We start from the raw sequence: 12,673 nt of genomic DNA, 5'->3' as shown, positions 1-12,673 counted from the left end.
CGGTTGCGGGATATCGATGATTTTATTAGTGCATGTCAAGTGGTTGAGGAAATCAGAGTTTCAAGAAAAATGCCTTCCAAGTTTCCCTTTCGATGCTATCATGATCAACGGAAGGCGAGACAGTTTTCACCACTTGACAATAGAAGGCATGCTCCTAGCGACCTCCGTGATGTTCATTCAAGCTTAGCGCCAGCGGTCTATGCACGGCCATCAATCAGTAATCAGGATGCCACGCACTGACCAATGAGATCCCTCCCTCGTTGCTAGGGGCGGAGTCTAGCTGCGGCGCTAAATCCAAATCTTCGGACACGTTTCTGTTACAGGTTGTACGTTAAAAGTCGGAAAATCATGGCCTAGAAAAACACTGATTTCTTGCCTTTCCTATCATCATTTCGCTTCGAAATTTCGGCAGATGATAGACAAAACATTAGACTACAGAATTATGCCAAAAACAGAAATCCGATTGTTTTGACCAATTTTGATGATGTGACTTCAAACTCGATTTTCTCTGCTCAGCCGTCAGCGACTTTAGGATCCTTTCGTTGTAGCGGGTCACATATATTTTCTTCTTCATTTTTGGACAGTGCATGAGACATCAGTGTATATGACATAAACATGATCATATTAAAGATGCTTCTTGTACATGTATTAGATGTACTAGTAGTTTATCATACTGTTAATGTCAGTCACTGTTAGACTGATACCATAAACCATCAGATATCAGCTAAACTTACTTTGAAACATGAAGCGTTCGCGGCATGAAACTTTCGTGAATTGTCAACCATGAAAAAAAAAAGAAATTTCATGAAGAAAAGAAAAAAGAAAGTTCCACACACACAAACATCTCTGGTTTAACATGAATGTAATATTTTGATCATTCTGTACCAGCCACGTCTATTCATTTATATATATCATCATGTATGAGTTATACTGGCTTGGTTACGACACCATGACGAGGGCAAGCCCTGAAAATTATAGCATTATGTGATCAGCTTGTTGCAGCTGAGTGCATCAGCAGGAGGGTCTCATGAGATCTACCTGCAACATACCATAGTTATTAGTCATCATCATCATATTCAGGTGGCACAAATATGCACTACTTTGACATGGATGAGCTCACACCAGCTTTGTCTGTCTGTTGCCTGATGGGACTCAGTCAAGCAACTGTAAAAGTCCTGACTGAATATCTTAATGTTTTCAGTCCAAGTTATTATTGGTCTCCCTCACTTCCTTTTTGTCTCCCACTAGTCTGGTTGAGAATCCATACTTCAATGAAATATTGAAAAGCATTTGATTCTTGAAAGATAAAGGAAACAAAGTCTATTTGAAGAAAATCGGTTTTGAAATGGTTGAGATATCCAAAAACAAAGTGGTCCTAATAAAAGGTGGGTCCTGGCACCTTTTATTAGGACCACCTTGTTTTTAGATATATCTCAGCCATCTCAAACTGATTTTTGTTTTGAAAAAAGTAATAATGAAATTTTTATAAAAGAATTCTCTTGGAATATGGTCTTTAAATAATGTTTCATGAAAGTGGTTTCTGATATCTCACAAAAAGTGAAAACCTGAATCCCCATTTCAACTAAAACTATACCATCCCTTTAAATAAGAGTCTCTTAGTTGTGAGGGGAGGGAAAGCTCATTGGATGCACCATTTCTACAGAATAATGCAGTATCTGAATAATTACAGGTAGTTCATATAGTGAACTGATGCAATTTCTAGATCAGGGCTGACCATTGGTCATCTGTGTGATATGTTTACTTATGCATACATTCTTCTTTAAACGTGTAGCCGTGATGCTTACCTAAAAAACTAATAAAATTTGCTACCAAATGCGGTATATCTGCAGCAAAATTATGGTAATTCAAATGCATGTGTTTAAAAGGAAAATCTGACAGGTTTTCAAAAACACACTTGTTGAGTCTCACTAGTGGCTTGAGTCTCCCTCGTAGGTAGTGTTACTACCCTCTATTCACTAACTCTCACAGTTGCTACGCTGAGAGGGTCTTTGGCAAAGACTACAGAAGCTGTGATGCCTCTGTTTGCATTCCAAAGTTCAAAGTGTTTGCATTACAAAAGTTTATATCTCAGACAATAATGCAAAACTGTGATTTGTCTGACATGAATTTGAAAGGGGATTTCTGCAGGCTGACAAGACCTCCCCTCCCCTCCCCCCCCCCCCCCCCCACCCCACCCCATCCTTCTCTTTCTCTAGTGTCGTGCTTGCTAACAGAATTGGCTGGCTGTCTGTAATTTGTAATTCAATTCATACAGGGAGCTGAAGATAAGCAAACAGAACTCTCTCTTGACCCTTTGCTCTGTTGTGTCTTCCACCCCACCCTCATCTCTCAGTCTCCTTTATAGGCCTACATCTACAGCTCTATATTATTTCTGTGTGTGTGTGTAGTATATTTGTGTGTGTACAGACATTGCCTGTACATATACTACATTTTGCCTGGACACTATGTGAATGGGGGACATTGTCTTTAACATTTCTTCATTTAGCTGTCTTTAAGTTTTAATTCTTTAATTCTAAATAATGCATCTCATCCTAAATCTGCATAATCCATCCCTTCATGTATTTCTTGTTGTGTTTTGTAAGTTTGAAATATTAATAGTTACAGTGTGTCTTGTTTGTAACTTTAACTGTATCATCTATGTTCAGTAGTTTATTCGACTGATCTTTGTGCATATCATTTTGCAATAACACCTCTGTGCTCATTTTCCTTTAGACTCTATTTGTCTACTTGAACCGAAATCTTTGTATGATTTCCAATGTGTCTGTTTGAGTAATTTTACTCATTTGAGGATACAGTATGTATTATGTTAAAGTCAAATCATCATTTTAAATGGTGCTTTACACATAATACTAATCATCACACCTTTTAGCCAGTCCTGATTAATCAAAGTGAGAATAGCTGTTTTTCATAGGTATCTAAAACTTTCTGTTTTTCTTACAGTCATATAAACTGTTAAATTAATTTGTGACCTTCTTCATTCGCTGTGTATATTGTAATACACTTTATAGGTGTATCTTCCATACAGTATGTCTGGAAGAGCAAAGCATAAAACAATAGAAAAGTGTATCACAGTGGGCAGAAAGTCATGATATATTCCTCTAAGCCTACAAGTAACTCTTATTTTTACTTATCTCATTAGTCTCTTTCTTTTTTCTTTCCTTGATCAAAGCTGCTATACGACCTGCATACAGTAAAGGAAGAAAGTATGATGCAAAAATGAAACTTTTTTTGTAGTTTCACTTCTAAAGCCTACCTTGGGTGACTGTTGGCAGTAATACTCCATTAAACTGCTATGATATCAGACTGCATATTTATGTTAAGGAAGAAAATATAATGCAAAAATGAAAGTGTTAATTTCCTAGTTTCACTCACCTTGGGTGAAGTAGTATTACTCCATTAAACTGCTGTGATATCAGACTGCGTATTTATGTAAAGGAAGAAAGCATGATGCAAAAATGAAAGTATTTTCCTATTTTCACTTACCTTGGGTGACTGTGTAATAGCAGTAATACTCTGTTAGCTCTCCAACGAAAATTGCAAATGAAAACAAAAGCAGAGAGTGCTGATAATCTGTTGTTGATGTCTCCACTATGCAGATTCCATCTGCCCCAAAGTCCATAGTATGCAGACAAAGAATATCTGTTGGTCTACCCTCACAAATCACTGTTTGAAGGGATCAGAGCGTGCAACACAATATCAGTTAGACCAGGAAGAGCTACCAACGATATCTATTTCTCCTTTGTTCTTTCCCCCTGAGGGCAAGAAATATGATTCCTTGTTTACTCTTTTGGATGATGTGGTCTTTTTCTCCCCCCCCCTTCCACACACACACACAGAGTTTGTTGTTATTTGGTATTTTGTTTATGTATTTCTTCCTTTGGATGATCCTGGTATGCTAGTGATGGGTACCTGACCAGTATGTGGGTGTTACTTTTCACAGCTTGTCAATTTCTGACCTGAAATAGTGTCTTGTACCATTGGTACAGTGTATATACCCCTACCTACACATGCTAGTAGAGTTTTGGGTGTACTGCTGGGACATACATTATATGATGCAGTTTATGGTCCTATGTGGTACCAAACAGAAATCTGTCATGTTAGTGCCGCATACCAAGGGACCCCTCCCCCCCCCCCCCCCTCAAAAAAAAAAATGAATAGATAAATAAAAGATAAAAAATGAATGAATAAATAAATAAATAAATAAATAAAAATATGGGAGAAAGTTTACAATTCTTTAGTATTTTATGGAAGAAAGTTTTGTTGCAACAATGAGTGCAGCCCTACCAGCAGTGCTACTCAGAATCAAAACATCAGCACTTTAGATGTCATTGTCAGTGCCAGATACGTAGATGGCAGCACCATGCTACAAGCATTACCAGTCCATGGAAGGCATAAGATATTAAAGGACAAGTTCACCTTCATAAACATAAGGATTGAGAATATGTAGCAATATTAGTAGAACACATCATTGAAAGTTTGAGGAAAATCAGACAATCCGTTCAAAAGTTATGAATTTTTGAAGTTTTTGTGCAGTAACCGCTGGATGAGAAGACTACTGCAGTGTATGAATAACTTAGATGTCAAATGCGTACAACAATATAAAGGAAAATATAAAGAGAATTTCACAAAATGCCATCTTTTGAAAAAAGTACACATTCCCCTGACTCGTTACAGACAAATGTTATGGGTAATATTATTCCCCCTGCCTTCAGAAAGAGGCAAGTCAAGAGCTCTTTTATTATGCGAAAAAAGTGAAAATATGTTGAATTTTCTTTTACATTTTCTTTATACTGTTGTACGCATATGACTCACAAGCTGTAGTAGTCTCCTCATCCAGCGGTTCCAACACAAAAATTTTAAAAATTCATAACTTTTGCATCGATTGTCCAATTTTCCTCAAACTTTCACTGATGTGTTCTACTAATATTGTTGCATTCTCTCAATCCTTATGTTTATGAAGGTGAACTTGTCCTTTAAAGTAATCATGGGATGAGTCTGTAGATCAAAATTATTGGATCATTCTGAATTCTTATTACAGTACTATTCAAAATATTGTAGAAATTAACATGTTTCAAAAATGATATTTGGTACTACATACACTGTATTTGTATGTAATTACAGTAAAATTCATAACAGGGCTTTATTCACATCAATGCTGTAACCTACAACCTGTAGGGTGTGACAGTACCCCATGCAATGGTGTGGTGCATCATATAGCGCATTAGGGCTGAGGATGGGGTATAATAAAGGTAAGGGTGGGTCAAGAATTGGATATGTGTAAGGATGGCTATATAGTGTGTGAGAGTTGAGAATGGAGTGTACTAGAGCCTGGGGATGAGTGTGTAAGATCTGAGGTTGTGTGTAATATTGTAATGACTTGAGTGGAATTAAGGTGTATTGTTAATCAACTTTAGTAAGATGTTGAATTGCAAAATGGATTGTCTGTTCCCTTTGATTAGTTTTGGATGTAAGATCCTTGTCAAGGTAATTAACTTCTAAAGGGTTGTATATTACATTGTGCCTTGACCGAAATCTGACTAACTGTGTACAATGTGCTGGTCGCCTGACCCTATAAAACTCCCCCACAACTCACAACAGCTATGTCAAATGTACCCCATTTTCTGAGATGTCTCTATCTATCTCTTGTTAGGTGGCCAAAATCCATATTATCAATGTGTAGGCCTAAATCATTCAGTCCAGTCCAACAAAATTGTACCTCAGGTGTAATCCTCAACTATTTTTTAAATTGCATGCACCATGGGATCACACCTTTGTTAGAAATAGATTGGTTTTACTGTCAAGTCTGCTGCTTTTTTCCCCCTTTTTTTTGCAGTAGATCAGGGAAGGCATTTGATTTGTTTCCATATGGTATGACAGTCATTGTCAATCAAGATTTTCTTGACATGGGAAGTGACAACGAGCAGCGAGTTTCAATACATCATCTGTTTATGCTATTACTTGTCAGTCTGACTCATTGGAGCTCACACATATGACAAGCAAAAAGCAGACTTCAATTCTAGTAGCGGAAGTTGTTTCCAATTGACGCTTTTCTGAGAATCATGTTTCACCTGTATTCTGTTTTTTTTTTTTTATCCTAATTTTATATCAGTTTGTAAGCAACATGTATCCCTTCTCTTTTACTGATTATTGTATTCAACTTTTATGTATTTTTGTGTTGTTTTTAAGCAGGGCCACTTTGTAAATATTTTTTTTTCTTAAGTGAAGGAGCTTCCCTATGTATGAAAATGAAACAGAATGGATAAAAATAGATCAATTCAAATGGTTTTGTACTAATATGTGACTCCCGTGTATAGGTTGTAGGATCATTGTTGCATGTCCTAAATCATAGTGGTTTGCTATTCATTCGTTGTACAATGGTAAGGAATCACAAATCAGTGGTAAACTGAGTACTAAGCAGACTTTACACATCCGAACAATATATGTTTTCAAGACATAAGACCCTGACCCATGGGGTTAGCCTTGTCCCAGCTGTTTTGCATTTTGCTTTACTTTTCCCCATGTAATTCCCATGCAGTTGTATGTGAAAGAAAGCAAGTTTCGTGCCTCAGAACAAAGTGAGGCAAAGACAAAATAAAACCAATAGCAATCTTGTTTACTTTGTTTACATTTTTGTGAACTTTTGTAGAGTTGCTTGGTCAAAATAGAATCCCCATGTAAAGAGAGAGAGGGAGATACTAAAATTGATCCCTGATCAACTACATTTGGCTGTACTATGGAAAGGAAAGTAAACTTACTGTGAAGATAACAATATTCTTCAAGCAGAAATGTATTTTGTGTATTTAGGTGCTGAAAATATATTACAAATAGACTCACACTAAGAGGAGACTCCACTTATGAACAAAGATCTCAGCTCAGCAAGATACCAATAGTGATAACTAGTCTTCACCACCAGACATTGTGTCTTCATATCTACACTGGTAAATCTTTGATGTTTATTGTGCTCAACTTATGACCGCTTGGACAGAATAATAGTCATCTTTATCATTAGCCATCCAGAATATGTGGTTACTGTTGCACTGGTGTTAAAATTGATAATGATGACGGCCTTTTACATCTTATCACTTGCTTGTGTCTGAAACTGAGGCTAACCCAGAAATGTTGATCTCTAAATTCTTTCTCCACCTCTCTCAGTTCCTTAGAGATGCCAACCCCAATGGCATGATACCAAATAATGATATATTAGTCTTCACCACAAGACATTATGCCTTTCACATGTACTGGTAGATCTTTGATGTTTATTGTGCACAGCTTATGACCACTTGGACATAGGCCATGGGGTGAAGCTGAAAAAGAGGCTTAGAAAATGGGTTTCGTTCCAGCAACACTGGCACTACTTTCTGAATGCGGAAATGTGATGTTTTGTACATCCTTAATATACTGTAAAAAGTTCTCCTCGAAATATCCTGCAGTTTTTGCGAAAATCCATATTTTATAAACTGCGACCAGCAGCCCAATACACATATCGTAATGGGGCTGCGGATTGTAGCATTTAGGATCATGACAGGGAAGTATCGCGGACAAATGTCAACCTTAAATCGAACAAAAATTCTTCAATTTGAAGACTTACAAGTAAGGTTGAAGTATTGACAACAGGGATCGTGCAAGGTTTGGTTCTACATATAGTCATTTTCTGTTCGATTTGATGACTTAATATGACTAGGTCGAGAGGAATCTGGGAGAGCTACGCTGAATTGACGGTCAGCGCAGGCGCACACATCACTGCGCACAAATTTCGTATCCATTGACTGGATATTAGATGTCTGTGTGTGCATGCGCTGGCCGTCAATTCAGTGTAGCTCTCCCAGTTTCCTCTCGACCGAGTCACATTTAGTCATCAATTTGAACAGAAAGGAACTATTTGCAGAAGCAAACCTTGCACGAACTCTGTTATCAATACTTCAAATTTATTAATAAGTCTTCAAATTGAAGATTTTTTCCCGATTTTAAGTTGATATTTGTCCGCGATAAAATATCCGTCATGATCCTGTATGCTACAGTTCACAGCCCCATGACGCTATGCGTATGGGGCTGCTGGCCGCAGTTATGCGTATGGGGCTGCTAGCCGCAGTTATGCGTATGGGGCTGCTAGCCGCAGTATAGTTCCCATAGTGTTTCTAAGCTGAAATGCATATACACATTTGTAAAGGACTGCTTTTAGCCATATACCTAGAAAAAAAGTGAAGTTTTGGTTTAATAGTTGCATTATATCTCATGTTTCAGCTTTTCCTGATGCTGGCTATGCAAAGGAGGACAAGAGCAAAGTGGTTCAAGACCATATGAGAGAGAGCACTGACTGACCGTCAGAGGTCAAGGCAAATGCCTTATATTCTGTTCAAAGACATGTTATTAATCAAATGACTAATCATTCAAGGCAAAAAAAAAGAAAAAAAATCATTGTGTTTGTTTGTGTGTGTGTCCGCGTGCATGTGGGAGAATCTTATTGTACACGCACACACACACACACACACACCCTCACATGCACACACACATACGCACACACATAGTTATGAAGATTCAATATACCCAAGTGTATTAAAATATTATTCTTCATGCCTTGGCCATTTATCACATCAGCATCATAAAAAAGATTATCATAAACATGAACACACGCAATGATATAATACATGTACTGATCAGTGCATTACACATACACAGGTGCATAAAAACGCTGACATATTATAAATTATACACTCACACGCACACATACAAACTCATTTACACACATGAGACATTACTATTAAACAGATCATATTGTTTATCAGTAAACATGTTTTTCTTTTCTTCTTCTTCTTCTTAAGAAACTTTAATATACTTAGATCACATAGCAATCACGTTGTTCATGAAATATTATACATTACTTTAGCACTAGAAAATTTAATCTTCATAAAATTTCCTGAAGTTTTCATTGCTATCATTAGGTTACAACATGGTGGGACACTACCTCCTTTCATGTAAGATAGCTCAAAATGATAATCAGTCAAATTTTCTAGTTTTAATGAATTTCCTGGAACATTCCATGGTCCAAATATCCTTGAAAGGGTGTAAAAGTTTTGAAAAATGCCAATATATAAAATAAAGGCAAAATTATAGTTTACCCATTCATGAGTGAAAACTGTTGGATTCTGCATTGGAGGCAATGTGTACCTGAAAATCTTGGAGAGAATAAAACAGGTCTGGCATTAAAAATTATGATAACATTGCAATTAACATCCAATATCAGAGGATCTGTGCAAACCTGACTCAACTTATGCACAATTTTCATTTGGCTGGTGTGTATTAGTTTTAGCAAACTGATTTTGTACTCACACCTACATTGTACTGACCTTTCTACATGAACATTCTGTTTCAGTATTAATAATAGTTACATATTTTTTTCCCCAGAGTGGGAGAAACAAATTTTAATCGCAGTCATTCAGTTTTATGAAAAAAAAACACACTTAGGAAAACATCTTTGTTCTTAGAATAATTCAACCCTAATCAAATCATAATAGTGGGCAGAAATGTTTGCTAAAGGGCGAACAATCACATACTGAGGCAAGGAGTCAAAACATGTTGCATAAACATTGGCATTCAAAATACAGGAGGCAATCTGTATTACAAAGACATTTTATCATGCACAACTTTGGTAAGATGTCAATTCTTGAATATCATTTGTATTTTCCATCTGTTTGCTTTGATGTACAATTGTAAAGCGCCTTGAGCATTTAATCAAAGTGGAGAACGGTGCTATAGAAATTGTATGTATTATCATTATTATTATTATTATCAATCACATTGACCAAAGCATTGGTGCATATACAGCACATTCTGTTGTTTCTGAACTTTGCACTGAAGTTCTTTGTGTATGTGTGTGAATGTTTCAGTGGTGTATAGGCCTATATATTGCTCCATTTTATCAAGGACAACTTATAGTAACATGACAATGTTTTCATGCTTCAATATCAATCCCAATCATATTAACCTGTGTATTTCCCTTGGCAAGTAATGAGCAGGTTGACTCTGTTGCAAATGATGCATTTCACAGGCAACACAGCAGAACCTGAAGAGCTTCCAGAAGAAAATCTTGATCTTGATGTGAGCGTCTTAGGGGAGGAAACAGATGCTCCTGCTGATGGACCAGGCTCCTCCTTCAGCTTTCGTTTCCTAGCGAGATTCAGGCGTTTGCTATCTATAAACCTCTTGTAGCACGTTTCATGGAATCCTATTTAATACAATGGAGAAATGAACAGCAATGATTAGCCGTTGGATTTTGTTAGGGGGAAAAGGCTAAATGCTAGAGGGAGGGGTTGAACATTACATTCAATATATCATTAAATGTACGGTAGACTATTGACTGCCAATATTTGAATCTTGTAATTACCAATACACAGGCCCTAGTGCTATGCCAGGTAATCATTAACACCTCATGATCATTGTCATCATCAACTACTTCAACTTGTACTTGCAGTGCAATTACTGATTTTAAATTACATCTACAGCTTTCAGCACCTGATCACATGCAATATCAATTATCATAATTATGAATACAACTGCCTTATCATCATTAATACTAGTAATCCTTGGCCTTTCACTATCACCACCACCCACTGCTTTATAGTTTGGCACAACATAATGGTAATCATATGTTTTAGGGAGTTTAATTGTTGCAATTATGTTAATGTCATTGTTGGTCTTTTAGAGATCTATTTATATCAAATATTAATAAGTTAATTTAATGAGATGCTAAATGTGTGTTTTGAGGGAGGATTTGCCAATTTCGGGGCGAGAGAAACAGGATGGATTTTTAATATTAATACTCCATGGCCATGATTATGAAAATATAAATTTACATGCAGTTTAGACCTTTTTCAATCCAGTCCTGTGTGTCAAGACTTTTACAAAACAATATCACCGATCAGCTACATCAACCTAACCTGGGCTGTACATAGAACAACATGTAAAATTACATCTAGGCGACATTTTATAACGGCGCTATGCCATTCCAAGGTGAAATTCAAGATAATTTATCTAAGTAACAGACAGTATATACGCTAACGGCTAAGCTACTGCATTAGCGCCCATTATAACATACACAAGCAACGTTCATAACATAGCTATTAAACGTTGTACAATTGTACTTGTAGTCATCGTGGTCATCAACATTATGAGTGAGACTGCACTGCAGTGTCGACTGCTACGACTCGACTGTACGCACGTAAACTAACCTGTAAATTATCCTACTACTACGTAGGTTGCAGTCAGTCCCCCTGAGCAGCTGAATCACTTCGTTCTGGTCTGCGATTTCACGGTCTCCCCCACTCAATTTGATCCACTCTTTGGCACACAAAATAGGTTTCGTCTATCTTAGGTTTGTCATAGCCGTGAAATTTTCAAACTTTATCGATGTTACATGCATAATAACGCATAATAAGTTTCGGCTGAGCAGACGACGTAGACGCGTCGACAGGCTCACAGGGGGCGGCCATTTTGACTCGTAAACAATAATTCTCGATTCGGATTGGATAACATACATCACATGATCGTTCGCGAATGAATATCGTACACGGCAAAGTGTACATATTCAGCTCCTCAGTGACAAAAAAGTTCACTGTTTCCCCCTAAATTACCAAAATACTGCAGGAGGGTTTGTGTCGAACTTTTTCCTGTAGCCTTTTTGGTTATTTGTTTACACGTAGCTGTGGAGAAATTTTAGTGCCGCAGTTGTCGGAACGAAACAAGCGAAAAAACCAGCTCACCCCATGGCCTAACAGAATAATAGTCTTGATTGTAATCATTAGCCAACCAGAATGTGTGGTTACTGTTTCACTGGTGTCAAAATTGATAATGATTTTTTTTTTTCACTTGCTCTTGTCTGAACCTGAGGCTAACCCAGAAATCTTGATCTCTTCTTTCTCCACCACTCTCAGTTCCTTGGAGATGCCAACCCCAACACCGCCCTCTTTGAGACCGACGAGCGATTCCGCCATCTAGGCTTTGACATCGAGGACTTGGGCTGCTGCAAGTGTATACGGCATGCCGTGTGGGGCACTCACATCTTTGTTGGGGCGATATTCACCAACGCACCAACCGATAGCAGCCTAATCAAGTCTATACTCAAGAAGGGGTCCAGGACCCAATCTGAAAGTTAACAACTGTGTATCACCTGCAAGGAGAGATCTTCCGCCTTGTACTGACCTTGAATGAACCAGAGGTCTGTGTGTATATAATATTATGGATATGGGGCATATTAGGAAGAATATGTACATATTTCAATTTACAGTGGCATGCAAGGATATCAATGACTTTTACTCAGAATTGAGTACTTACCCTGCAGACAGGCAAACGTGAAGGAAAGAAATAAGTGAAAGAAGCATGTAAGAGATTTCTTATTTTTATCCTCTTCAGTATTGCATTATTCAGTGGCAGCACTATCATCCCATCACCCACTCCCCCATATCCCTCCCAAAACAAAATATACAAAGACACACACACACACACACACACACACACAAAAGACCCTAATTTGTCCCATTCCTGAATTCTTCAGTGAAGAAGTTATTAAGTGGAAATCTGATGTAACAAGGAGGATTATATATGATATCTCAATACATCATTGCGCACAAACACATTGCACAGGCATAGATATGATGAC

At 37.4% G+C, this 12,673-nt stretch overlaps 1 protein-coding gene across 1 annotated transcript in view; it reads left to right on the top strand.

Annotated features, from left to right (window-relative positions):
- The window catches only part of LOC139716387 (cobalamin trafficking protein CblD-like), a 57,043-nt gene extending 44,694 nt beyond the window's left edge, over positions 1 to 12,349 (top strand). The window contains exon 8 of the mRNA XM_071627937.1: positions 11,949 to 12,349. Coding sequence (XP_071484038.1) covers positions 11,949 to 12,170 — 222 coding nt within the window. The 3' untranslated portion in view covers positions 12,171 to 12,349. The remainder of the gene's footprint in view (positions 1 to 11,948) is intronic.
- Positions 12,350 to 12,673: the final 324 nt, after the last annotated feature.

This window comes from Diadema antillarum, unplaced genomic scaffold (genome assembly GCF_040938485.1).
Source record: "Diadema antillarum isolate AM-2024a unplaced genomic scaffold, OU_Dant_1.0 scf00000065, whole genome shotgun sequence".
In the NCBI taxonomy this organism is placed as follows: Eukaryota; Metazoa; Echinodermata; class Echinoidea; order Diadematoida; family Diadematidae; genus Diadema; species Diadema antillarum.
Note: the sequence above shows the minus strand (reverse complement) of the source record. Positions and strands in the feature narration are given on the sequence as shown.